Genomic DNA, 24647 nt, shown 5'->3' with positions numbered 1-24647 from the left:
AGGGTTCCTATGAGTGCCAGAGTTTACAGAGCATTTGTTCTGCTTTTCATCAAAGTAGCAAAGAGAAGAGTGGTTTAGACGGGCTGTTGTAAGCTTTGGTGCAGCTTTCTCTGTTACAGCCTTTACACTGCCGTGATAAATCTTGCTTCAGGTAGAAGGAATGGCTCGTGTTTTAATCTGTGCCCTGCTTTCAAAAATTGTACTGTCTTGTCTCAAGATTTTGCTGTATAGAAGATATATGAGTGAAGCTGGTACCATAAGGAAGCAGAGAGGAACTCATCCTAATATAAATGTGTCCTCCCTTGCTGGAACCTGCCCTTTTGCCTTCCCCTTGTTCCCATGCATGCTAAATCCTTCTGTTAAACATAGCAATCTTATGCATAATTAGTCCTTGTTTCCCTCTTCACTGTCACGTTTGTCCAGGGAGAAAATGTACTTTTATGTGTTGTTTCTGGAAATTAGAGTACATTGGCCTTGATCGAATTAGGTGCATGTTGCTCCATTGTGAGAACTAGTTACGTAGTATTGTTTTACTTTTTAGAAAACAACAAAACCTCATGACAGTATCTTGAGTATCTTGTCCTGTCTTTGTTTCTGTAGACAGCTGTCGCTTTCTTCATCTAATCTGGCACTGGATCGAAGACCTCTTGAGGTTCCAGCCTTGTCAAAGCAGGTTCCTGCTGATTTGTTGAAAAAAGAGATTGATCAGCTAAACTCAGCCACAGAGATCGGCAGTTTGCAAAACAATGTGAATTCCTTTAAGTCTCTTTATATGCATAGAAAGAGAAAACCTGCTTTAGAGATCAGCAGAGGTCCTGGGAGACCAGTTGAGCCATTTCCAGATAGTGATGGGTTGATGAGGAAATCCCAGTCAGTTCAAGACCTCGTCCATAATGGTAAGAAAATGATTAGTACTATGATGTATAGTAGACTCCAAACAGAAAAGTGTACAGCCTTGGAGAAGAGAACAAGAATCCACCAGTGTGAAAACTCAGTTTTGTCTGCCTGCATGTCCCCATTTGTATATCACAGGGTGACTTGAGCTGGGAAACAGGAACTCTGCATTTCCTAGGTGATGGCAGGAAGGTGACGTCATTTGCTTTTTGCGAAAATCAGTCATTGCTTTAGCAGTGATATTGGGCCTAATCTACTCGGAGGGTCTTCTGTAGAAGTTCTGCTCTTCTCCAATGAATTTCTTTCAGTTATAAGTCAAGGGTGATAATTCATGTCCAGTTGTGGGCTAATTCTCTTTGACCAGTGCTTTGTAATGTTTTTAATAATGTTCCAAGGGATATCAAGCTAGAAATAATAATAAAAAGAGTTGTTTTTTATACCCTGCTTTTCACTGCCTGGAGGAATCTCAAAGCAGCTTATAATGGCCTTCCCTTCCTCTCCCCACAGACACCCTGTGAGGTAGGTGAGGCTGAGAGAGTTCTGAGAGAGACTGCGCTGTGACAACAGCTTCTAACAGGGCTGTGATGAACCCAAGGTCACCCAGCTGGCTGCATGTGTAGGATCGGGGAATCAAACCTGGCCCACTAGATTAGAAGCCGCTGCTCTTAACCACTACACCAAGCCCTGTGGCTGTTACTGCAATATAAAGACAGCATATTGCAGAAAAATCAAGCAGTATGTCCTTTGCTTATGCATCTGCACCTGTTGTGTACTTCATCATACAGAACTGAACATGCAACACTACATTTAGTCTCACTCTTCAATTAGAAATTCAGGCATCAGTGCTTGGTGGCGTGGAGCTTATAAGAACAGGAGGGGTGGTAGTGCCTTTGTTCATCCCAGGAGGTGATGATGGTGATGATTCACCTGATGTCCTTTAAAAAAGAAAAGAAAATCCCCAGGTGAAACACTTCTTAAAAGGTGAAGACATTTTTATTCTGGCTGCACAAATTGCTCCAGACCAGTTCTGTGCATTTTTCTTCCATTTCCACAGATAAGATTCCAGGGGTGGTGATGCCTTCTGCCGGGCAACGTCCTCAGACACTAATGGTAGGTGAGAAGGATCCCAGGTCTAATCACTGTCGGATGTTGCCTGCAAATCTGTTGAAGACGGATGGCTCCAACTCTCTACAAGCTAAAGACTTTAAAGCTATGAAGCCCAAGTCCTACATGAACCCTACCACTAGCTTCATGGCCAAGATGTCCCGTAGCATATCTGTGGGAGAGAATCTATGCCTTGATGATTCTGCAGAAACCCTGATTGAGGGAGAGATCAGCCTCCAGCTACCAGAGAAGATACTGCTAAATGCTTCAGGAGACGCAGAGAAGAAGCCACTCCTAAAAGAAAATGGCCCAGTGAAACCTGCTATTCAGCACGCCACAAGTTCTTTGTCACCCAAGTCCTTTCACAGCAAGTTAACATCTAACCGGGCCCACTTGATCCTTGACATCCCCAAACCACTACCGGACAGACCAACATTGGCTTCTTTTTCCCCAACAGCTAAATCAAAACCACTAGAATCTCCCCAATCACCTGCTGGTACTGGTCGAAAGAAGCACTCCTTTCCTGAAGGCCGGACTTCTAAGGTGGAAGGCCAAGTATCTGTGTTCTTGACCTCTGGCAAGGATTGCCCAGCGAACCCCTGGACAGAGATCTTGAAAGAGAACCAGACGTTATTGAGGACTGAAGTCCAGCTTGAGCCAGGAGTTACCAAGTATCAAACAAAAGAGTTTTCAGAGGGATTATCTCCAAAGTTTCCAGAGGACAGTGTGCTGGGATGCGCAGGCAGCATAGCCAGCTCTAGCTGCATGACAGATACCCAACGTGGGTTTTCCCCCCTTGAACAAAGCAGACTGAGGTCTCCCACAACAGTGGCGGCCCTGGCAGAGGACTCAGGTGTGCCCGGATATCCATCTCTAAATTTCTTCCCCCTTTTGTCTCCTGTCCTTGTGAATCGCTTCACAATTCCATCACATTTCTTTACATCCAGCTTCTGGCCTGTCTCGTCTTGTCTGCGTCTATCTCGTTCCATAAGCCATCCTTTAAATGGTGAGGCATTTCAGTCTGACTTCCATTATTCTGTCTTCTGTTTCAGCTCAGCTTGTCTTGTGTTCTTTGGTGTTTGCAAAGTCTGTTGTTCACACATCTCCTTATATGAAAGGAGAAGAAGGAATGATAAAAGCAGAAGCAAAACGTAATTTCCCAGTGCTTGTATTCTGGCGAAACACAATGTTTGTGCCAATTGATTTGCATAGACTTCAGTGCTAATTTCTCATGCTGCCTTTTTGTTTCTGCTGATTTATGTAAAGCCCTGCATTTGTCAGCACCAGTCAGCCTGTTTGCGAGTCTGAATTGCACAGTGGCAAACGCTGCACTGTTGACAGAAATTTATTTATTTAATTCTAGCTAATGGTGCTGACTTGGACATAGACAAAGTATTGATCAGAGCTTATCTCGACTATACAAGCATAAAATATTTATTTACTTCATTTATAGCCAAACTTTCTTTCCAGTGGGGACTCAAACCAGCACACAGCATTGTCCTCTATCCTCACACAGCATTGTCCTCTATCCTCACAACAACCCTGTGAGGTAGGTTAGGCTGAGCATGTGGTTGGCCCAAGGTCATCCCTCAAGCTTCCATGCCAGAATGGAGATTTGAACCTGGATTTCCCAGATCCTAGTCTGGCACTTTAGCCACTAGGCCAGGGGTAGTCAAACTGCGGCCCTCCAGATGTCCATGGACTACAATTCCCTTGAGTCCCCACCAGTGTTTGCTTTGTCTTACAGTAGTATACAGAGTTAAAGGTTGCAAGTACAACTCAGGTGTACATTAATGGTACCCTGGATTAGTTTTTAAAAAGTTTAATTCAAGCCACTTAAACATTGTTGTTGAGGAAAATAATTCAGTGCATGGCTGGATCACACAAGAGCAGATTCCCAGTTTACCATATTTGTAGGAGGTTTAGTAACATAATGGATTGTGCCCCAAACTGATTATTTGTTTGGCCGCGAATTGTTTTGGCCTGAATTAATTTATGCTAGATGTCAATGAAATCTCAGCCACTTCTTGCTCCTTCTCCCTTTCTTTGACACATAATGACACATGTTAGCTTGGCTAAAGATTGCTTTCCCCACAAAATATCATGTATCTTCTAATTGCCAGGCAGGCCAGGTTTTGGGTAGCTTTGTTATAATTCAGTTAATTTTATAACATTGGTGATGTGCGTAAATCAAATTCACAGTTCTGTCTCAGATTTCTTGTTGTTTCCAGATTTCTACAATCCAGTTCCTATTGTGTTGTTTGCTGAAGTGTTCTGTCTTGTTGATTGTATTGACATATGTAATCTGCCTTGAGTCCCAGTGAGAAAGGCAGACAAGAAAGAAAGATTAATAGTGTGCAGGTTGGAAAACTGAGCTCTCTCCTCCCTCTCTTCTATTGGCTTACAAATAACTTTGGTACACATCTGCTTTCAATCTCTCCCCACCCTTTACCAAGCATGCACATACTCCTGGCCTGTCCAGTATTTTAAAATCATGGAGGAATATGTTGTAGGATGTGAAATGTTATCACCACACCAGCCCATCTGATATGCATGTCTGAATGTTCATTCTCACTGCCTTACAAACCTCATTCAGACATTTTCAGTATCTCATTATCTTCCCTATTTGTGGACTGTGCATTTACATTGGTGCCAGATCAAAGTATACCAGCACACACATACACAAAGGACGTAGAAAAGAATGGCTGGTGTTCTAATTTAGCTAATGAAAGACAATTTATCTATTGTGAAGACTATAAGGGTCTGAAATGTTTTAGTTCATTTCATTTATCATCTGCCTGTCTCGTTGAGATTCAACGTGGATTACAAAGTCATATAATAATGTAATCATGCATATTCTATGACACATGTCTGCATGGGTTATTGGTTTTGCTGTCTCCTGGGCTTTTTTCAGCCAGCTCAGAAACCTGCAGACATGTTGCAGTATACTTTTTGATAGAGAACAAGGATTTTCAATGTTTTCTCAAATTAGGCATCATGCAAAAGTCCCGCTCATAACTATATGTCTCTGTCTATATGTTAGTCTTCTTGTGTTGCCTCCTGTTTTAGGATGTTAAATATTGCTGGGTTAATAGGGTGGTAGCAAAACAGCTGTCTGCTTTTAGTAGAGGTGGATAAATGTTGTATTGCTAGACTATAACTCCAGAGTTTACAAAATAATGCTTAACCTGGTTAATAATTAGAATAACTTCCCTTCTGCTTCATATTGTACCCTATCCAGATAAAATTACATTGTATTACTAGTTTGTGGCCCAGCTTGAATTAATTCATTTATATCTAGATGAGATTTTAGGCCAATATTTTCAAAACGTATGATAGCGGAGGGACTTCCCTTGCCCAAATTTTAAATCAGCAGCATATGTAACTCCTGCATCAAAAAAAAAATTCCCTTTAAAGTGTGAAGATATGATCATTCCTTTCCTCCAAACAGTGTATCTTGCGTTTCTGTATTTGTTACTGTTCTGTTGTCTCCTGATTGGAAGATTCCAGAGCAGTGGCTCATTGCAGAGATGCGGGGGGGGGGGGGCACTGTGCCTCTGGACAAGGAGTGATTGAATGATGCAGAGATGTGGCAAAGTTGACTGCTCTGACCTTGCCTCTTTCCTGTCAGCCACTGCAGAAATAAGTGGAGGCATTCTCCTCTGTGGATGCATGTGGTTTGGGCTTACAAAAAGCATTTTTACTGTATTTAATCAAGTGATTTCTTACTGTGCACCATGTGCCCTCAGAGCTGGTTTGGGAGTTACCAGTTTAGCCTTAAGCAGAGGAATTTTACTCTTGACAGAGGTCTAATTATAGAGACACCCCCCACCCCCATGGGACAATTCAGTTTTAAGAATATTCTTTCACACGAAAACACTGAAAATTAGTAAAGCAGGAATGTTTGCCAAAAGGGATACTTCCAGAACTGGTAAAATTACTGGTCATTATGTGATACACTGCAATATATGCAATATACGCACAGAGGGAGAGGTAACATTCTGAAAGTGGCTACGGGGTGAAAATGGTTTGGACGTTTAAGATAGCTACATTTTCAGCAGTGGTATTCTGCAGGGAGCAAATAGGCACAGGTGGCAGGGCACTTATATCCGTTGCTTAGATCCTGTGTTGTTGTTTTTTCCCTATCTAGGAGGTTCTTCTATCAGTGTTGAGCAGTGCAAGCATGTTGTGTCAGAGCTCCAAGATAGCATGCGCAAGGCCATCCATCTGTACCATGTGGTAAGTTGCCCATTGTCAACTGCTGATCCCATCACAGTGCTTGTATGCGACTATCCATATTGGGCAACCAGAGGTGAACTGTTGAGGCAGCATGTGAAAATCCTCTGTGGCTCAGCTGTGCACTCATATTTTTTTGTCTACATCAGACTGTATCCGTAGAAGAAGCAGTCCGTAGCAGTCTCCCTAGCAGTCTCCCCGGAGAGTGCTATTTGGAGGCAGTCTGCTAGTTAGTCCAGTTCAGTGTCTAAGCTAGTTTGAATTAGCTGTGGCACTGGATTTCATCAGCAGAACTGGAGTTCAGCAGCAGATGAGGTAAAGGTTGTTGGAATATTCAAGCTCTGTGGTGTGCATGATTCAAAAGGATATGAAGAATAACCTACAAGGGGCATCGGGGTGATGTGTATTTAACATAGATTACGAACTTCCAGATATTTTTTAAAAGAGTCTCCTCCTATGTCCTGATTGGCTCATTTGGTAACTTCCTGCTCCTTGAACACCCTTCCTCTCTGCTTGCCTCCTGAGCAGGCTGCATGAAGACAACAGTGAAACAGGACTCTCTCACTCCTCTTTCTATACAAAGTTGTTTCTCTTCTAAATAAAACTATGGTATCCTTTTAAGCATTCTACTGCTTTGCTCGCTTGGCATATTTAGCCTGAATTAACTTTCTTCTGTGTTAAATTGATTTGGTTAGTGTTGCCAGGCAGAGAAGCATTCCTGCTCCTATTGGGATTAATCACAGCTGCAAGGACCAGCTAAACCTCCAATTACTCAGTGCCTCAGGCGTAATCCAAGCCACCCACCCACCCCTTGCCTGAGGGTGCGTTTGAGATGACCCAACACAATGTGCAGTGTGTGCCTAACATAAATGAAACTCTTGTTGTCTTGCCCTCTTAGGTATCTGCTGACCTGGAGTCCTCAGCAGACAAAAATGAGATGGCTGGCCTCTTGACTGACACCTTCTCTCTAATGAAAAAAGAACTAGATTCCCTCAAGGATGAGAAGGATCTCCAAACGGAGACAGCAAAGTTGGTGAATCAGCAGGACTCTGTTGTGATGCCACTGAGCGAGGAAAGCAGTGCTCCTTTATCAAGCCCTCGACATTTTGGGGATGAGCAAACTCTTGCTTTGTTGGAACAATACTCCAAGTTGCTACTACAAGCTGTTGAACGACGTATGGATAAAAAACTGTAAAGGGAGTCAGGATGAACTTTTTGAAGTGATAATCACACAGGAAAACTGGGCTTGTGGTGGACGCCTGGGAATTAATGCCCTCATTATTTTTATCCTTTGTGGAAAGATCTTTTTTGTCTCTCCCTTAAATAACGGACAAGGCTCTTTCAAAATTTTCCTACGAAAAATGTGCTGGTCACGGTAATGATCCTTTGTGTGCTCGTCCTCTCTTTGAACATCGTTTGGAAAAACTGCCTGGAAATTTCTTCTAGGCAATATGTTTTAAGTTTGGCTTAAAAAAAATTCTTCAGGAACAAGCAGCACACCCTGTTGTAATCTGTGGCCTGAGTTGAAATGGCTGGTTTTGAAAATGATAAAAGATGGCACCAATCACTCCCTCCTTTAGGCTTGTCTTGATCAACGTACAGACTGCTAAACTTTTTATTTATTAATTTATTTTTGCAATTGCAGCTCTCAGTGTTCCGCCTGCATTTTGTAGCTCTGGCTGTTTTTCTGTATCTTTCTCGCTGTCTAGTGAGAGATGACTTTGTTACACTGAATGGATTTGCAGGATAGCAGGCAGGTTAACTGAAGTATTTTCTGCTGCAACCAGCCTCCTTGACTTTCACTCCCTATTGCCTAGGTTTACCACCTAGAAGGCTCTTCATATTTATACTTCTTAGTATCCTCTGTCTTTGGGTTTGATACTAAAGAAAGGCGTGTCCTTTTACCTCTATCTACACTTGCTTCCAGATAATGATGTACCCTTGGACCAAGCTCTGGAGATTTGTTACAAAGTTGTTTCTTAATAGAGCAGCATGATTGTTTTTAAAAGCCTGTTTTTAACATTTTCTTAGAATTTTTAAAAAATAAAACTCAATCTTTTATCAAAAAGCAAGGTGTTTCAGGATAATCGAAGAATAGTCAGACTCTTTTATGAAGTTTTTAGCCACGTTGTCCAATTGGAATTGTATAAAGGTTTATTGATGTTAAAACAATTCTTTCATGGAGGATTTAGATCTTGAGGGTACCAGGGTAGAGGGTGGGCTCTTCAAATGGAAACAAGGATGGCTATAGGTTTTATTCCATCCCAAGGGGGGTTTAAAGATTGTTAGCTTTCCAGTACTGTTCAAGAGATGCACAAGAGGTACTTAGCCTGCCAATATAAGGATTCTTTCATTTGTTTCCAAGGGTAATGCCAAAAAAGCCTATCAAGTATAATTCAGTACCAAATACAGGCTGTTGTGACTATTTCCAGTTCCTTTTCTATTATGGGAAGAAATGCAATTTAAAAATACATATCTATTAAGGGGGAATGAAAGGTGCATGTGTTATTGTGTTCGGTGACCACCTCATCTTATCAGTCTTGTCCATGCTCATAGAAGGTGAAAAAAAAGCAAACTGTTCATTATCGTTAAATGTCAGTGGCTTCCTAGAAGGTCTGTGCAAAACTTCTTGTAAACTTTTCTTCTTCCCTCTCAGACAATACAATTTCTAGTTTACTCAGTTATTAGTTTTACAGTGTTCCCAATATGCTGGTTGACAATGATGAAAACATTTTAAAAATACCTGCCCTTCAGAGTGTTTAATGCTACTTACTGTTTTGTTTTGGGGCAGAGAATGACCTATTTTACTTGGCCTTTTCCTCCTTGCGCTTTTGGACTTATCATCCAGACATTTTCTTAACTGACAGCCCTACAGCATTTATTCTGGTCTGAAGCAGGCTGGATCTCAGGACTGGAGCTGTAGTTAATGAAATGCTTGACTGGCTGGCCAGCCAACCATCCATGACTGAACTCCAAGGCTGGGGACTTGGAATTTTAAAAGAGTTTTTCTATACAACTCTCCAAAAGTTTTAGATGTTTTTCTTTGATATTTCACTGAAAACATTCAATTGATAGTAAGGATACAGACACCCAAACTGAGGTCCCAAACTGCTAGTCATCTCCTTTCATAAGTGAGCGTGAAATCAGTTAGAGATGCAATGTATGTAGCAACCATTGGCCATCTGTCAAATTAGGATTGTGCTTTGCATGTAAAGGAAAGATCTTAAAGGCAAGATATGTCTGTCTCTTATATTTAAACTGTGAAAAGAACATTCAGTGATCAGAAAACACGCACATGTGCACTCAGGTTAACGAGCCATATCTTCTGTGATACCAGATTCTTGGTGTGGAGTTCCTTAATTTAACCTTTTGAAGTTGCCAAGTATATTGGTACAAGAGTGGGTTCAGTTTTCTGATATTAACCAATACATTTATTTGGGAGACTCTTGGATAAAAAAGCAAAATGAAACAAGTTCTGTATTGGTGAAACAACAGGGCTTCCACTGGATAATGCCTATGAAACTGCTTTTAATATTCAGCACTGTCTGTTTTCATGATTCAAGATGGGGAAACAAAAGAATAGTGAGAAATTATTTAGAATTGTTTTGTGTGGCCTTAGTAAGTAGATATGGAAGGATGCATGAGTTGGCCTGTGGTTTCCAGTAATACATTTAGTAGTAGAGCCAAGATCTCTAGGAATTTTGTAGCACAGCTACAGATTGTTTTAAGAGGCAAAACATGGATGAGTAGTCTTTCGACAGGGAAGAGATACTTAACAAGAGACAGGGTTTAGTTAAGTCGAACCAGACAGGAATTTGATGATGATTAAAGAAAGATTGCAGTTCTTCAGTCTTTTGACATGTTCCCTATTTTTCCCACTTGTGTTTATGATTTGGGAAGATTCTGGGAATGCCTTTCCCATACTGATAGTTGACCAGGCCACCTGGCTTCCGAAAGTTTCTGTCATCCAGCAGAAGCCCTGTATCATTGTTACCATATGAATTTGTTTTTGCAAAGAAGCCGCTTTATCTGAAGAAAATATCTGCATACAAAAAGTTTTATTCATTGGTGCCACCCTGCTGCTGGCTACAAATATCAATTGAGGGATGCTGTAAGGAGTAACTGTAATGAGTAAGATTGTTATAGGCCTGCTGGCACTCCAGCAGTTGGAGGGAGAAAAATAAACATATAAATAAACAGCACGCCTTCAGCAACAGCGTATCACTTCTGGGAAACTTCTGGGAAAAAAAACAAAATGATGTCAGCCCTCTCTAGAAACCACTGAAAAACTTTGGTTTTAATACAGAACCTCTGGCAATTCCTAGAGAGGTCTCATCACTTCCAGATTTATCCTAGAAGTGACACCACACTGCAGGTGATGTGTCTTCATCGACCCTGCCCCATTTCAGTCTCCCACTGCTGGCCAGTCCCAGCCTGGCAGACTTAGTAAGGTAATTTGGCGAACACTATATTGCTTTATATTGCATGCAAGCTATATTACGGGTATCCATAATCCCCATTAGGAAATCTCCCAAAGATAATGAAAACCTGGAGAAACATAAATATCTGTAGTATTTGACTCTGGCCTACTTTAAAACTATGTGCATGCAAAGATAATGTATTAAGACAAGTGTGGAAGTTATGTACCAATCCCTGGATGTGTCACTTATGAATTACCATCCTGCTTCCTGTAATATTTCTGAGCAGTGTAATTTAAAAATGATTTTTTTGTGTATGCTGTTTCTCTTTTCAACGACAGTCCTTAGAAAAGTGAACAAATGCCTGTGCACTTGAATGGGACAAAATGGCCTGTTCTTGCTTCCCCAAATACGAATGGAAACCAAATTGTGTTTACACCAGCTATTGGTATACACAACTGGTGCTACTGGGGAAGGCTGTTTTAATTGTCCACTTGACTTTAATCATTTGTTTTTCTACTGAGTATCACTCTAATAGCTGATCCTATTAGATACCACTTTCATGCCAACGTTCCAGAATAAATTCCCTTTCTGCCACAGAAAAGCTACTGCTAAGGCCTCTGTTGAAAGTATTATAAACGTGTTATATCCTAATACACAGATGCCAGGCACTGGAGCCTCAGCATCCTGCATTTCCAGTATTTGACAATTTAGCTGGAGGGAAGCATCATCATGTTGTAGCCCTTCAGGTATTGTTGGTTCTTTTTGTAGATAAAAACCTTATATGGGACTTTTGTGTATAATATTCTGGACTGGGATGCTTCTATATTAGGCTAATCCACTGTAACCCCCAGACCGTGTGATGCCTGGGGCAGCCACTTTAGGAATAAGCCATGTCTACTTAGCATGTCTAAGTTATGCCACAACAGGCACCAGACAGATGTCCCTTTGTTCCTTGCGTTCTTTCTACACTCCCTCCTCACTCTCCATTGGTTTAAAAGGAGATTACAAACCTGAAACTTTTATTTATAAATGTTTTTTTTTCTACCTTGGCTTTAAGAGAGAGAAAGATCTTTTAAATGCCTTTTTTAATTATTTGAAATACCTGTTTTATGTTTGTGGGGGTTTTGCACTGTAAGCCACCTTTCTGGGGCAATTTTTAATTATGTATTCCTTTGTACTCTGTGTCTTAAATAGTTTCAATAAAAAGTGTGATCCTTTGCTATAAAGATATTTCTGTGCCAGTGCTCAAAACAGCTGCCATCTTAAAGGGTGTTAGGTATGCAGAATGTTATTTAATATATATTATCGGGTCCCTGGATTTTTATTCCTGGTAAATTATGGGGGAGGGGAAACAATCAGACTACCGTGACAATATTGATTTGCTTGTGTGAATGATCCAATACTGATAGATCACAACTGGAATGCTGTAAGGAGTAACTGTAATGAGTATGTAATCAAGTACTGTGGGCCCAGATTGCCTATGGCCTTGAAGGTAATTACCAAGACCTTAAGCCTGATCCGGAATTCAACTGGTAACCAGCACAGTTGTTGGAGGACGGGCCAGATGTGGGACCTCCATGGTGTTGCAGTAAGGACACTGGCCACTGCATTTTGGACCAGATGTAGTTTCTGCATCAAGGTTAAGGGCAGGCCTGCATAGAGTGAGTTGCAGAAGTCCAGTCTAGAAGAAGAGTTGGTTCTTATATGCCGCTTTTCTCTACCCAAAGGAGGCTCAAAGTGGCTTACAGTCGCCTTCTCTTTCCTCTCCCCACAACAGACACCCAGTGAGGTGGGTAAGGCTGAGAGCCCTGATATCACTGCTTGGTCAGAACAGTTTTATCAGTGCCGTGACGAGCCCAAGGTCACCCAGCTGGCTGCATGTGGGGGAGCGCAGAATCGAACCCGGCATGCCAGATTAGAAGTCCGCACTCCTAACCACTACAGAAAACTAGCTCTCTACAGGTGACTGTTGCATGGATCACTATGGCTAGATGCCCTGCCAGCCCTGCTGGAGGTGGTGGCGGCCTGGATGCTACAGTTCCCAGACTATTAGTCCATGCTGACTGCCGTCCTCTAGAAATGGGTTGGACCTGGTCTCATAATTTGTTGGCCCCACCTATGAAACAGGCCACACCCTGGATCTCATTTTCAGTGTTAATGTGGATCTGGTCATGGCAAATGCAGTGCCATGGTCAGACCACTATGAAGTATGGCTAAGGCTCTGAAGGTTTGGCTAAGGCTACAATCCCCTCCTCAGTTGGGCGCCGAGCATATTTTAGCTTGCCCATGGAGACTTATGGATCCAATAGGATTCCTGTATGCTCTACAGCAGAGGTCCCCAACCTTTTTATCACCGGGGACCGGTCAACGCTTGACAATTTTACTGAGGCCCGGGGAGGGGGGTAGTCTTTTGCCGAGGGACGTCGCCGCTGCCGCCTGAGCCCCTGCTCTACTTGCTTTCCTGCCAGTGCCCCTGTCTTCCCGCTGCCCGCTGGGGGGGGGTGCTTCCAGCAGCAGCTGCGCAGTACCGCGCTGAGTGGGAGCCCCAGCCATGGCATCCGCTGGAGAGCACCAAAGGTGAGCTGGCAGCAGAGTGGCAGGGCAGCCCCTGAGGCAGCAGCCGGGGAGGAGGACAAGGAGGAGCCATGGCCCGGTACCCTGGACCGGGGGTTGGGGACCACTGCTCTACAGAACCCAATGCTTCCCAGCACTTCTGTAAATGGTCTGGTCATCAACTGGAATGACAGAATGCTGGCTGCCATTGAAGAGATAGCTCCCCGATGTTCTTTATGCCCCCATTTCAAGCAAGCCCCTTGGTGCACCAAGGAATTTCATGGTGAAACAGGAACTGAGACAAATAGAGCGAGTTTGGAGGAAGACTCAGAACGAAGCCTTGAAAACATTTTATAGAATGTACATGAAGGCCTATGAGATGGCGGTGAAGTCAGTAAAACACAACTTTTACTTGACTACCATCACGACTGTAAACTCACACCCAGCAGAATTATTTAGGATAGTTCCATCTCTCACTGCCCTGGAAGAAGGACACCAAAACAATAGTCAATCATATATTAGCTGTGAGTCCTTTGTGAGTCATTAGTGTCTCTTTTGTTCATGGATTAAAATGGGGGACCATATTGGTCTGAAGTAGCACAATAAAATCAGAGTCCAGTAGCACCTTTAAGACCAACAAAAGATTTATTCAGAGCGTGAGTTTTTGAGTGCAAGCACTCTTCATCTTTGCACTCGAAAGCTCAGGCCCTGAATAAATCTTTTGTTGATGCTTGAAGTATGAGTTTGATTTCCCACTACATATCTGAAGAAACAAACTGTCTCTCACAAAAGCTTAAACTGAGTAAGCTGCCACTGAATTTTGAAGAACATATGAAGAGGCTTGCTGGATCGGACAATCTAGTCCAGCAGTCTGTCTCACAGTGGCCAACCAGTTCCTCTGGAGGGCTGCCAAGAGGGCATAAGCTGAGGCTTTCTCAGTGTTGTCTCCTGGATTTGGGTTTCAGAGGTTTAGTGCCTTGGAAAATGGACGTTTCCCTCAGTCACCATAGCTATTCTTCATGAATCTATCGAATCCCCTTCATTGCTGTGGCCATCACCACATCCTCTGGCAGCAAATCCCCCGTTTTAATCCCCCTCTGTGTAGTTTTCCCTTTTGTCTGTCCTGGCTCTACTGTCCATCAGTTTTACTGGAAGCCCTCCAGTTCTAGCATTCGGGGAGCGAGAGAAAAAGATTTCTTTGTCCACTCTCTGCACCCCATGCATAATTTTATAAACCTGTATCACGTCTCCCTGCAGTTTTTCCTAAACTGAAAGGTCCCCAATTCTTCAGCCCTTCCTCACGGGGAAGGTGCTCCAACCCCCTTGCCCTCCTCTGTACTTTTTTTCTGCTCCTGCAATGTCCTTTGGAGATCCGGTGCCTAGAACCGCCCTTGTTTAAATGGCGGCGGCGGCAGGGGGCAGAGCGAAGGAAGCCGGGCGCGAAGATCGTCCCTCCCCTACGAGGGGGGCCGCGGCCGTTCACGCGAAGCCAGGGGGGGCTCCGTCACCGGCGGACGGAGGAGAAAGGCGGCCCCGGAGTCCTTCCGCGCGGGCAGCCACGTGGGCCGCTGCATGGCGGGGGCCGGCGCGGAAGGGGAGGTGCTGGGGGCCGTGAGGCAGTGCCTGGCCGGGTTCGCGGCCGAGACGAGGGGTGAGCGGGGCCGGGGTGGGAGGCGGGAGGCGCCCCGCGAGGAGGTGCGCGCCGGTATTGGCGCAGGTCGTGCTGCAAGCCTCCCCGCCCCGCTGCCCTTGTGTCCTTGGCCAGCCCACTCGGGACTCGGCGCCTTGTCCGCCCGTCAGGGCTGTTTTGTTCCCTCCCATTCCCCAGAGGAGGCTGCTTGGTGCTTCGTGGACGCCGAACTTCCCATCCCGATCGTGGATTACGGCCGTGATGGTTTTGGGGCACAGTTCTCCCCCCTCCCCGCTCTTGTCACGCCAGCGCTGTAATATTTGCATTTTACTTTAAAAGCCTTTGGACCATTTTCTTTAAAAGCCTTTGGCGCCCTAGACGTGTGGCTGGCGCTCCTTACAGTCAGCGTTCTAGTCCTTTGGCCTGTGCCTTGTGAGTGTCTGTGACAGGATTCACCTTCAATGAATCTTAGATGCCAGGCTTCTGACTCTGTGTGTGTGTGATCCACTTTACACACTATTGCTAGGCCAGATGTTGCTAAATAGTTTGAAGTTTTGTGAAAAGTTTCACAAGCTTCCTTACTTCATGCACCTGTTTGCATTTCCCAAGGGTGGCTGTGTTGTTTGAATACATGGTAAGTAAACAGGTTGTATTCCCAGGTTAGGAGATTGCCCCATATTTAAACCCCCTAATAAGTCTGGGGAAGGCACTGGCAAACCACCCCGTATTGAGTCTGCCATGAAAACGCTAGAGGGTGTCACCCCAAGGGTCAGACATGACTTGGTGCTTGCACAGGGGATACCTTTACCTTTACCTTTTTAATAAGTCTAAGTCATTCTAGGTGTAACAGACCAGAGTGGCAAACTACCATTGAAGAGATGTTCTGTGATATAGCTGGGGCGTGTATTATGGCTATGCAGGGACCCCTGGGAAGAGCCTCCATGGGGCTTGTTATATCTGCAGTAGCTGGAGAGTCTTCTGGAGAGTTTCCACATCAGTGTTCATTGTCTCTCGACCGGTGACAAGGCTGATGTGGAAGTTCTTTGTATCTTACAGCAGAGTCCTATAGTTTGCTGGGACAACTTGGTGTGGTAACTAAGATTGGTGGCCCCTAATCTGGAGAGCAGGGTTAATTTCCCATTCTTTGCATGCAGCCAGCCACACAACCTTGGTCTAGTCAGTTTTCTCAGAGCTCTCTCAGCCCCACCTAACTCACAGGGTGTCTTTTCTAGGGAGAGGAAGGGAAGGCAACTGTAAGTTGCTTGGAGATGACTTTGGATAGTAAAAAGTATGGTAGGAAAAAAAACAGGTCTTCTTCTGTGAGATAAAGCTTACTATGGAGCCTGCTCGCAGTGGTCTCACAGCAATACATAGTGAGGCTGTAAGATGAGCAAGAGTACAGAGCCCATCTGCCATTTATGCTATTGTAACTGTCAGCAACTCCTCAGGAGACTGAGATATAGAAATCCTAAAAATACAACCTAAGTCAACTGGCTTAAATGGGTATAACATTGCTATCTGAAAGAGTTAAAGTTGAGAATTCTGGGAGAAGAGAAGAAGAGTTGGTTCTTATATGCCACTTTTCTCTACCCGAAGGAGTCTTAAAGCGGCTTACAGTTGCCTTCCCTTTCCTCTCCCCACAACAGACACCCTGTGAGGTAGGTAAGGCTGAGAGAGCCCCGATATCACTGCTAAGTAAGAACAACTTTATCAGAGCTGTGGTGAGCCCAAGGTCACCCAGCTGGCTGCATGTGCGGGAGGAGCAGGGAATCAATCCAGGTCACCAGATTAGAAGTCCGCACTCCTAACCACTACACCAAGCTGGCATAAAGCAGCTTTGTGACAGATTTAACTTACTGCAAGACTGTTCGCATAATTGATTTTTCTTTCTTTTCCTGACCAGAGTTGTGTTTAACAGAGTCTGTGCCATTTGTGGATGGCCCCCCATCTCCCCTGGCATTTTATCGGGAATGGCTGTGCCCAAACAAACCATGTTTAATTCGGAATGCATTCAACCACTGGCCAGCCCTGAGGAAGTGGACTTTAACTTACCTGAGGTAGGAATAAACTTGGAAGCTTCGGATATAAATTCTTCAGAGCAGAAAGTTCAGCATTTTTTTTTAATGAGAACTGTTTCTGAGTAATAAAAAAAATGTCCTGAGCTACTCCCCTTACTCTCAGCATGTTACCGAGTTTTATTCTTTCCTTGATGCAGAAGAACACCAGTAATAAAGTAGCACAGAGGCAAATCCTAAAAAATATAAGCTTGAGTGGGAAAAAAGCTGTAAAGCAAGTCTTTTTGCAGTCTTTTCTTGGTTCTTCTATTAGACGTCTAAACTATTATGCAGCAGCTGGCAAGATACCTGTTGGAGACCTCTGCTCTATACACACTCTTAAATATAATTATTAAACAATAAGGAGAGTCTGTTTCACAATTTTGTTTGGAAAGGAGGCATGTCTGCCCCATTTGGGGTTTTGTCTGTTTATTGCAGGACTTTGAACTTTTGGTTTGTTTTGTTGCAGGGAGGTAATGAGTTCCAAGTTGGTGAGTGTGGCAGTGACTCCAAATGGTTATGCCGATGCAGTTTACCAAAATCGATTTGTTATGCCAGAGGAACGACGCATGCCTTTCAGTGCTTTCTTGGACATTATGGAGAAGAAAGTAACTTCCCCTGGGGTGTTCTATGTGCAGAAACAGTGTTCGAACCTGACTGAGGAATTCCCTGAACTTATAGGTGACGTGGAGCCTGACATCTCCTGGATGACAGAGGCCCTTGGTAAAGAGAAGAATCCTCCTTCTGTTAAAGTTTTGCATTGCCTATTTAACTGTTCATGTTTGCAAGTAATTCTCCAGTTTCATCCTGCGTTCTTTTTCTGTGGTTGTGCTTCCCAAAAGATGAATACTGCTTCTGGTTTTGAATGACTCCATAATCTTGCTTTGGTTAACGGGGCATGAGGATTTATAGTGCTCGCCATGAAAATAATAAACATTGTTTCATGGTAAGGGCCCCTGGAGTTTGTAGGATGCAGAGGAATGAGGCAGAGAGATGGAAGAAACGTTCTGTTCCATCAGTCCAGCTGTTGCCACCGCTATTGCAGTGGCAAATCTGCTTAAGGTAGTGCTGCTGTGGCTCTGTGCAGGTAACTTTTTAAAAAGGGATAACACCCCGGAGGGGAAGGGGAGATATTCACCTGGGAATCTTGCAGTAGAGCACTGCTCCAATTGCCTCTGTCAAATTCATTGCTGTTTTCTTTTCCGTGTAGGAAAAAAGCCTGATGCTGTGAATTTCTGGCTAGGAGAGTCTGCCGCGGTGACATCTTGTATGTACCCTACAATGAATGTGCTTTCAGCTGCATTTTTGGCTTTGGGGGCAAGGTTGGAGAGGGATGCACTTTTAGAAACTTTACTCTTCATGATATTTAAGTGGGTCCTCAAATTTTCCTCAATCGTAGTACATAAAGACCATTATGAAAACTTGTACTGTGTGATTTCGGGAGAGAAACATTTTCTTCTGCACCCACCAAGTGACCGCCCCTTCATCCCATATGGTATGTATCCTGAGAAGCAGAGGGGTTGTTGTGATATGGGCTCATGGGAGTGACTAGAATAACATTTCCGCAAAATTTCTCTATTTCATGAATCGAAATAATGCTTCCCCTCACGGACCAAGGTGTGAATGGTTGTCATGTGACATGGGTACCACAAGTGACACTGGCAGCTGGGGTTTGTTTCATGGGGAGGAGAGTGGTGGACCTTGCTCTCAATCCCCTACTGTCAGGCTTACTCTCTGCTTTTTCTATGCTGCACTGTTGCCCACTCCTCAGTTCACTTGACCGCAGCTACGCCACACTAAGGCAGAGGCTGTGGGTGCATCGATAGCATAGTAAATTCTAATACAGTGAACTTTTGGCTTGGTGGCCTGCTTCCCAAAAAGGTTAGTCACCAAGCCTTTTATTATAAAGGCTTTTATGTGGAGTCATTACTGACACAGGTGAATTCCATACCTGACAATGTTAGTTTCTTCATTATCAAAGGTTTCTTCATTATCAAAGGTTAAAATGCTCTTCTGTCTGCCCACATCTTGAAGCAGTTCTCATACTTTACGTTCCAGAGCTGTACCCACCAGCAACCTTCCACATGGCAGGAGATGGGTCTTTTGAAGTTGTAGATGAGAGAGCTGCAGAGAAGGTACTCAGCGGGTTTATGTTAAAAGCTGCTAAGAGGGAATCTTTCCAAAGAATGTGGGTCACAACCTGTATAATAAGTTTGAAATAACTATCTTTAACCGCTCCTAGCGGAGTGGATTAAATAATTCGGTAAGGGCCCCCCAGGCGGGCCCTATCCTTGATGAGAAGGGTGCCGATAGGCCCCTTCCCCCGGACTGACAATCGGAGGGCAAACCGCCCCACCACCGCGCTTGGGTCCGGCCCCTGGCCCAGCACGCCTCCAGAGCCGGCCCCTGACACTCCCGATCCCCGCTAGCACCGCTGCATTCAGACTGCAGCGGGGTTATTTACTAGTAGGTAAAATAAACACAAACATTTGCAAGAGTAGCAGATTCACAAATGAGCAAATAAGCCTGGACTGCAATTTCCAGTCCTGCCATACACTCGTGTTCCATTGCTGTAGTCATGGCAGCTCATCACCAAAAGACTAGGGAAACATGTTTTCCGTGGCTATTATTAGAGGTGTGGTGCGGTTGATGCACAGGGAATGTGCATGTCAGGGTATAGTTGGGTCTGAAATATTCTCTCACATGTAAAATAAAAAAATAGTGGCTTGAGCATGTGCAGTCCACATATGAATCCAACCATGGTGGATAATTGATGTTATTAGAGGAAGATCTTTAGTTTACTATAGGCCAGCAGAAGAGTAGGCTTCAGGAAGCTACAGGAAAACTGAATGTTGTTCTCTTGCATGATAGTTGAAGAGGAGTTCACTGGCAAGCATTTTCACTTATAAGAAAAGAGGAGAATCCTACTCGATTTCTGGCTTGGGGAGTTAAGCATACGTATTTTGTTGAAAGACATCTGTGTTATGTAATTGTTTATCTTCACAGGTACCCTGGATTCCATTGGACCCTTTAAATCCAGATCTAGAACGATACCCAGAATATTGTTCAGGCAAAGCCTTTGAAGTGTACTGTGAAGGCTGGGGAAATGTTGTATCTCCCTTCTCTCTGGTTCCATCATGTTCGGCAGTCACATGGCTGCATAGCAGGTGAGCATAATGGTGCATGTCAGAGTTGTTTGCTGTAACAACCGAGTTTCATAGGTCATATCTGTAGATTGAGACATATTTAATTCCTATAACTCCCTTTGAAAATGTTGAAGCTATTTCTGTACAAGATGCAGAAGGACAGAGTACGAAGCATCAGTACTACTCTTTGTGCATTTATTAGAACAACAAAGGAAAAGTAAGCTAACGTACTTGAATAGGGCCTTTACCTTAAAGAAAATGACTTTTAAAAAAGCTGCCAACACAACTCAGTGTCAAAGATTAAAATTGGATGGCACTGGTTATCAGCCCAAATATTAACTGATTGATCTATCAAATACATCTACTGAATTTTGCACTCAGTTTGATTTGTCAATTAATTCATCATTCATTCATTCATTCATCTTCATTCATTCATTCATTCATTCATTCATTCATTCATTCATTCACAGAGCAGGATATAAAAATTAGGACAAAATAAAACATTAAGATTTTTAAAACATGTTGGGGGTGTGGAGATTACAATTAGTTATTATTTATTTTCTTCGAATTTTATACTGCCCTCCCATATGACCCAGGGTAGTTTACATGGAACATCATGGGATACATGGAATATCATATAATAGATAACAGTTGAAACATAATATATTATTTAAAAGTTAAAGGTTTCCTTCTGGTGCGCTTGAATCGTGTAGGAACAAAATTTTGCTGTCTGCAGAGACGCTTGAGGCTTGTTATCCATGAGAAAGTCTTTGATCCAGTCACTTTCTGTTTTGTGTGACCTCCCTTCCAAAAGTGGGCAGGATTTGTGATTCAGTATTATTTTAAGCACTTAGCAGGACATTCTAATAAGAATATGCAAATCAACTACTTATACAGTAATATAGGATTTCACAGTGCAACTTTCTTTTCCTTCCTTCTTCCTTCCTTCCTTCCTTCCTTCCTTCCTTCCTTCCTTCCTTCCTTCCTTCCTTCCTTCCTTCCTTCCTTCCTTTCTTTCTTTCTTTCTTTCTTTCTTTCTTTCTTTCTTTCTTTCTTTCTTTCTTTCTTTCTTTCTTTCTTCTTCTTTCTTCTTTCTTTCTTTCTGTCTATACTACCCTCCCCTATGGCTCAGGGCAGTTTACATAGAATGTAACAGAACAGTACATCCAATTCACTGATTATTATTATTATTATGAATAAAAGGCAACTGTAAATAACAACATTAAACACAGAAGATAACATTCTAACATAGTGAACAACTTAACAGGCCCATGGTTGGTCCAATCTCTCACATAGGTTCAAGGGAGGATGGTTCAGAGCCAGGTAGATATTATTTAGTTTCACTTGACCTCAACCAAAAGCCTGATGGAGGAGCTCCCTTTTGCAGGTCCTGTCAAGGCCCTGATCTCCTCTGAGAGCTTGTTCCATCAGGTGGGGGGGCAGGACAGAGAAGGCTCTCTCCCCGGTTGAGGTCAAGTGGACTTCCTTGGGGCTAGATATCACTAGCTGGTTGGAGGTTGCAGAGTGCAGAGCTTTCTGAGGGGCATAGGCAGAGAGGCGTGGGCCCAGATCACATATGTCCAGTGGGCATATGTGGGCCAGATCACATATGTTCTTGAAGGTAATTACCAAGTCTTTAAGCCTGATCTGGAATTCAACTGGTAACCAGCACAGTTGTTAGAGGACGGGCTGGATGCAGGACCTCTATGGTGTTGCTGTCAGGACCCTGGCGGCCGCATTCTAGTCCAGTTGCAGTTTCCAGATCAAAGTTAAGGGTAGGCCTGCATAGAGCGAGTTGCAGAAGTCTAGCCTGGAGGTGACTGTCACGTGGATCATTGTGGCTAGGTGTTCTGGAGCAAGTAGGGCGCTAGTAGTTTGATTTGGCGAATGTGGTAGAAGGCCAGCTGTGCTACTCTTATGACCTGGGCCTTCATGGAGAGGGAAGCATCCAGGATCATTCCCAGGTTCCTGGTGGAGTGAGCCACTGATATCTGCACACTGTCCAGGTTGAGCAGATGCACTTCCTCGCTTGGACCCTTCCTGCCCAGCCACAGGGCTTCTGTCTTTGAAGGATTGAGCTTCAGACGACTTTGCTTGAGCCACCTCATCACTGCTTCCAGGCAGCTGACTAATGCTTCTGGGGGAGAATCAGGGTGGCCTTCCATCAGCAGGAAGAGCTGGTGTCCTCTACATATTGGTGACAACCCAGCTCGAACTTCCGTATCAGTTGGGCAAGAGGACGCATGAATATGTTAAATAGGATTCTTTCCAGGAACGCTAGATGCAAAATGAGTCGATAGTTGTCAGGCTTTCACAGGTCCAGAGATGTTTTTTTCAGCAGTGGGTGAACCACTGGCTCTTTTAGGCCTTGTGAGAATTCTCCTGTTTAAAGGGAGAGGTTGATTATCTCCTGGAAGGGGCCCCTTATTTTTTTTGTTAGCCATGATGGGCAGGGGTCTAGTGGGCGTGTTGTTGGTGTTGCTGCTGTAAGCATCCTGTCCTCTTCTGACAGCATGAATCATCTGAAGGTACTCAGTGTTCTCTCCAGAGATGGCCAAGGGGCCTCTAGTTCACTTTCTGTGCCTAAGGTTGGAGGGAGGTCATGGCACAGTGTCAAGATTTTGTCTGCAAAATGACTCACAAATGCCTCACAGCTGATATCCAATTGGCTACTGTTTTGTTGCCCTTCTTCCAGGGCAGTGAGAGATTGAACTATCCTAAACAATTATGCTGGGCATGAGTCTGCAGACGTGATGCTAGTCAAGTGAGGCAGAGGCTTTGGGAACTTTCTGCCTTCAACATATTATTTTCATATTAATTTGAATCCTCAGTTGCCTGAATGGAAACTATATATTGCACAGATGTATTGTCAGGGTTGATCCTTGCTTTAGTGGGGCCAGCATTCTACTGTGGCTGTGTACTGAAGGGGGAGGAATGCCTTGAAGAGCAAGTTAAGAGAAACCTGTCCGCTATTCATAATTTTACCATCACAGATCAAACTTACAAGTAACTCTCATTTTAAAACCATGGTGTTAAGTCATCAGTATTTCCGTATTGGTTCATAGAGGCTGAAATAATAACTCAACCAAGCCCACCAAGTTATGCTGATGAGGAACGTGAATTCAGGTTACCTCCTACCCGGTATCTGCTGGATGCCTTCTGAATCTTTTATGAGGACCTGTTCATACACCTTCAATATGGTAGCACCTTGAAAACGAAACTCTTTAGTTGTCATTCCATGGGGTAAACTGTTTATGGGAGCAGCTTCCTATGTGGGAAACTTTCACTCAGTTTCCCACGTGACTCTGCATTAATGGCTGCTATAGTTCAGCTTAAAAATAGGCCCAGGACTGCCTTTCTTAAAGGCAGTGGGCTTCTCATATAAAGGATAATGGGTACCAGTCAGTATTGAAGCTGTTGCTGCCTTTGTTCCGAAAATTAATCCCAAACCTGATAAATGTGGATATAAATATTATTTGAAAGGTGTTGTTCCCCAAACTGACTATTGTTGTTTGTTTTTTTTTCTTTAGTGAATTATTGGTATGATATGGAATATGACCTGAAGTACTCTTACTATCAGCTTTTGGATTCTCTCTCAAAAGTTGTGGCACTGAAATAGTGCACGGGTGAGATTTTGGGACAGCTAATCTTCCACCCTCCATGAACAATTGCATCTATGGCTAGAGTTCTAATATATGAGCCTAGCCCGAAATATGGCCCCTTACCTTGGTACAGCTGATCTGGCCATCTGGAGCTATACCACAGTAACATCAAAAGTAGTTTATGTGAGCTACTGTATATTGGTCTCTCCTCAAAATTTGACATCTTTTCATTTGGTGTGGAATTACATGACTTGGCTATTATGTGGAGCTGCTAGAAGGGGCACGTTTATCACTTCCATCCTGCAGCACTTCACTGGATACTCAGCTGTTTCTGGGCTCAATTAAAGATACTGTCTGTCACATACAAAGCCCTTCATGGCCTTGGATCCTCATATTTGTGAGACCCTGTTCTCCGCCTTAGCTGCATCATCACAATTTCACTCATCAAAACAGGGTCTTTGGCCAATGTCATCCTGCAAATGGGCAAAATCAACAACTGTGCCTTTTCCATTGTGGAATGGCCTGCTTCAAGAGGTCAGGAAGGCTCCCATTCTCCTGGCTTTCCACAAATAATTCCAAATGGAATTATTCAGGAGGGCTTTTCTACACATGCAGTAGAGTGGCACTGTACTAAATGATGCACAAAATTATTAGGGACTAGACTACTGTGAATGGCTTGATGAAAATAGGATACTACAATGTAATTTATGCATCATTGAATGTGTCATGGTAATACTTATGCCTTGCTTCGGTTCTGTTTTTTAGACTTCTGGTTGGTTCTACAACTCAAATCCTATTTTATTGTTTATTGAACATCCCATCTGTTGATTTTACTGACTCACCCTTTGTAATTTGTCTTCAGTCTAAGTGAGAAAGGCAGACAATAAATAATGTAAATAAATAAATATTCCAATGAGTTGGATGCTAATAATTTTAGAATATTCCGATGAGCTGGATGTTAATAATTTATAAATGGCCTATCCAATCAAAATAATGTACAGCTATTG

The 24647-nt window shown here is 43.5% G+C and overlaps 2 protein-coding genes across 7 annotated transcripts in view; both read left to right on the top strand.

The window, feature by feature from the left end:
- The window catches only part of MAPKBP1 (mitogen-activated protein kinase binding protein 1), a 141292-nt gene extending 129411 nt beyond the window's left edge, over positions 1-11881 (top strand). For 4 of the 6 annotated variants that reach the window (XM_077322791.1, XM_077322789.1, XM_077322790.1 and 1 more), the window contains 4 exons: positions 601-896; positions 1949-3004; positions 6149-6237; positions 7133-11881. In XM_077322791.1, the coding sequence (XP_077178906.1) occupies positions 601-896; positions 1949-3004; positions 6149-6237; positions 7133-7429 (1738 nt within the window). In that variant the 3' untranslated portion in view covers positions 7430-11881. The remainder of the gene's footprint in view (positions 1-600; positions 897-1948; positions 3005-6148; positions 6238-7132) is intronic. The other 2 variants (XM_077322792.1, XM_077322794.1) reach the window with 2 other exon arrangements.
- A 2391-nt stretch (positions 11882-14272) lies between these two features.
- JMJD7 (jumonji domain containing 7) lies at positions 14273-24547 on the top strand. The gene is given in 9 exon segments (XM_077322787.1): positions 14273-14859; positions 16742-16895; positions 17362-17615; positions 18103-18159; positions 18292-18387; positions 18951-19027; positions 19899-19955; positions 19957-20059; positions 23569-24547. Coding segments are annotated over 9 exon segments (966 nt in total). The 5' UTR covers positions 14273-14780; the 3' UTR covers positions 23658-24547.
- The last annotated feature ends 100 nt before the right edge of the window (positions 24548-24647 follow it).

The sequence above is a fragment of the Paroedura picta genome, chromosome 2, assembly GCF_049243985.1.
Source record: "Paroedura picta isolate Pp20150507F chromosome 2, Ppicta_v3.0, whole genome shotgun sequence".
NCBI lineage: Eukaryota > Metazoa > Chordata > Lepidosauria > Squamata > Gekkonidae > Paroedura > Paroedura picta.
This window is presented reverse-complemented; position numbering and strand designations above follow the sequence as displayed.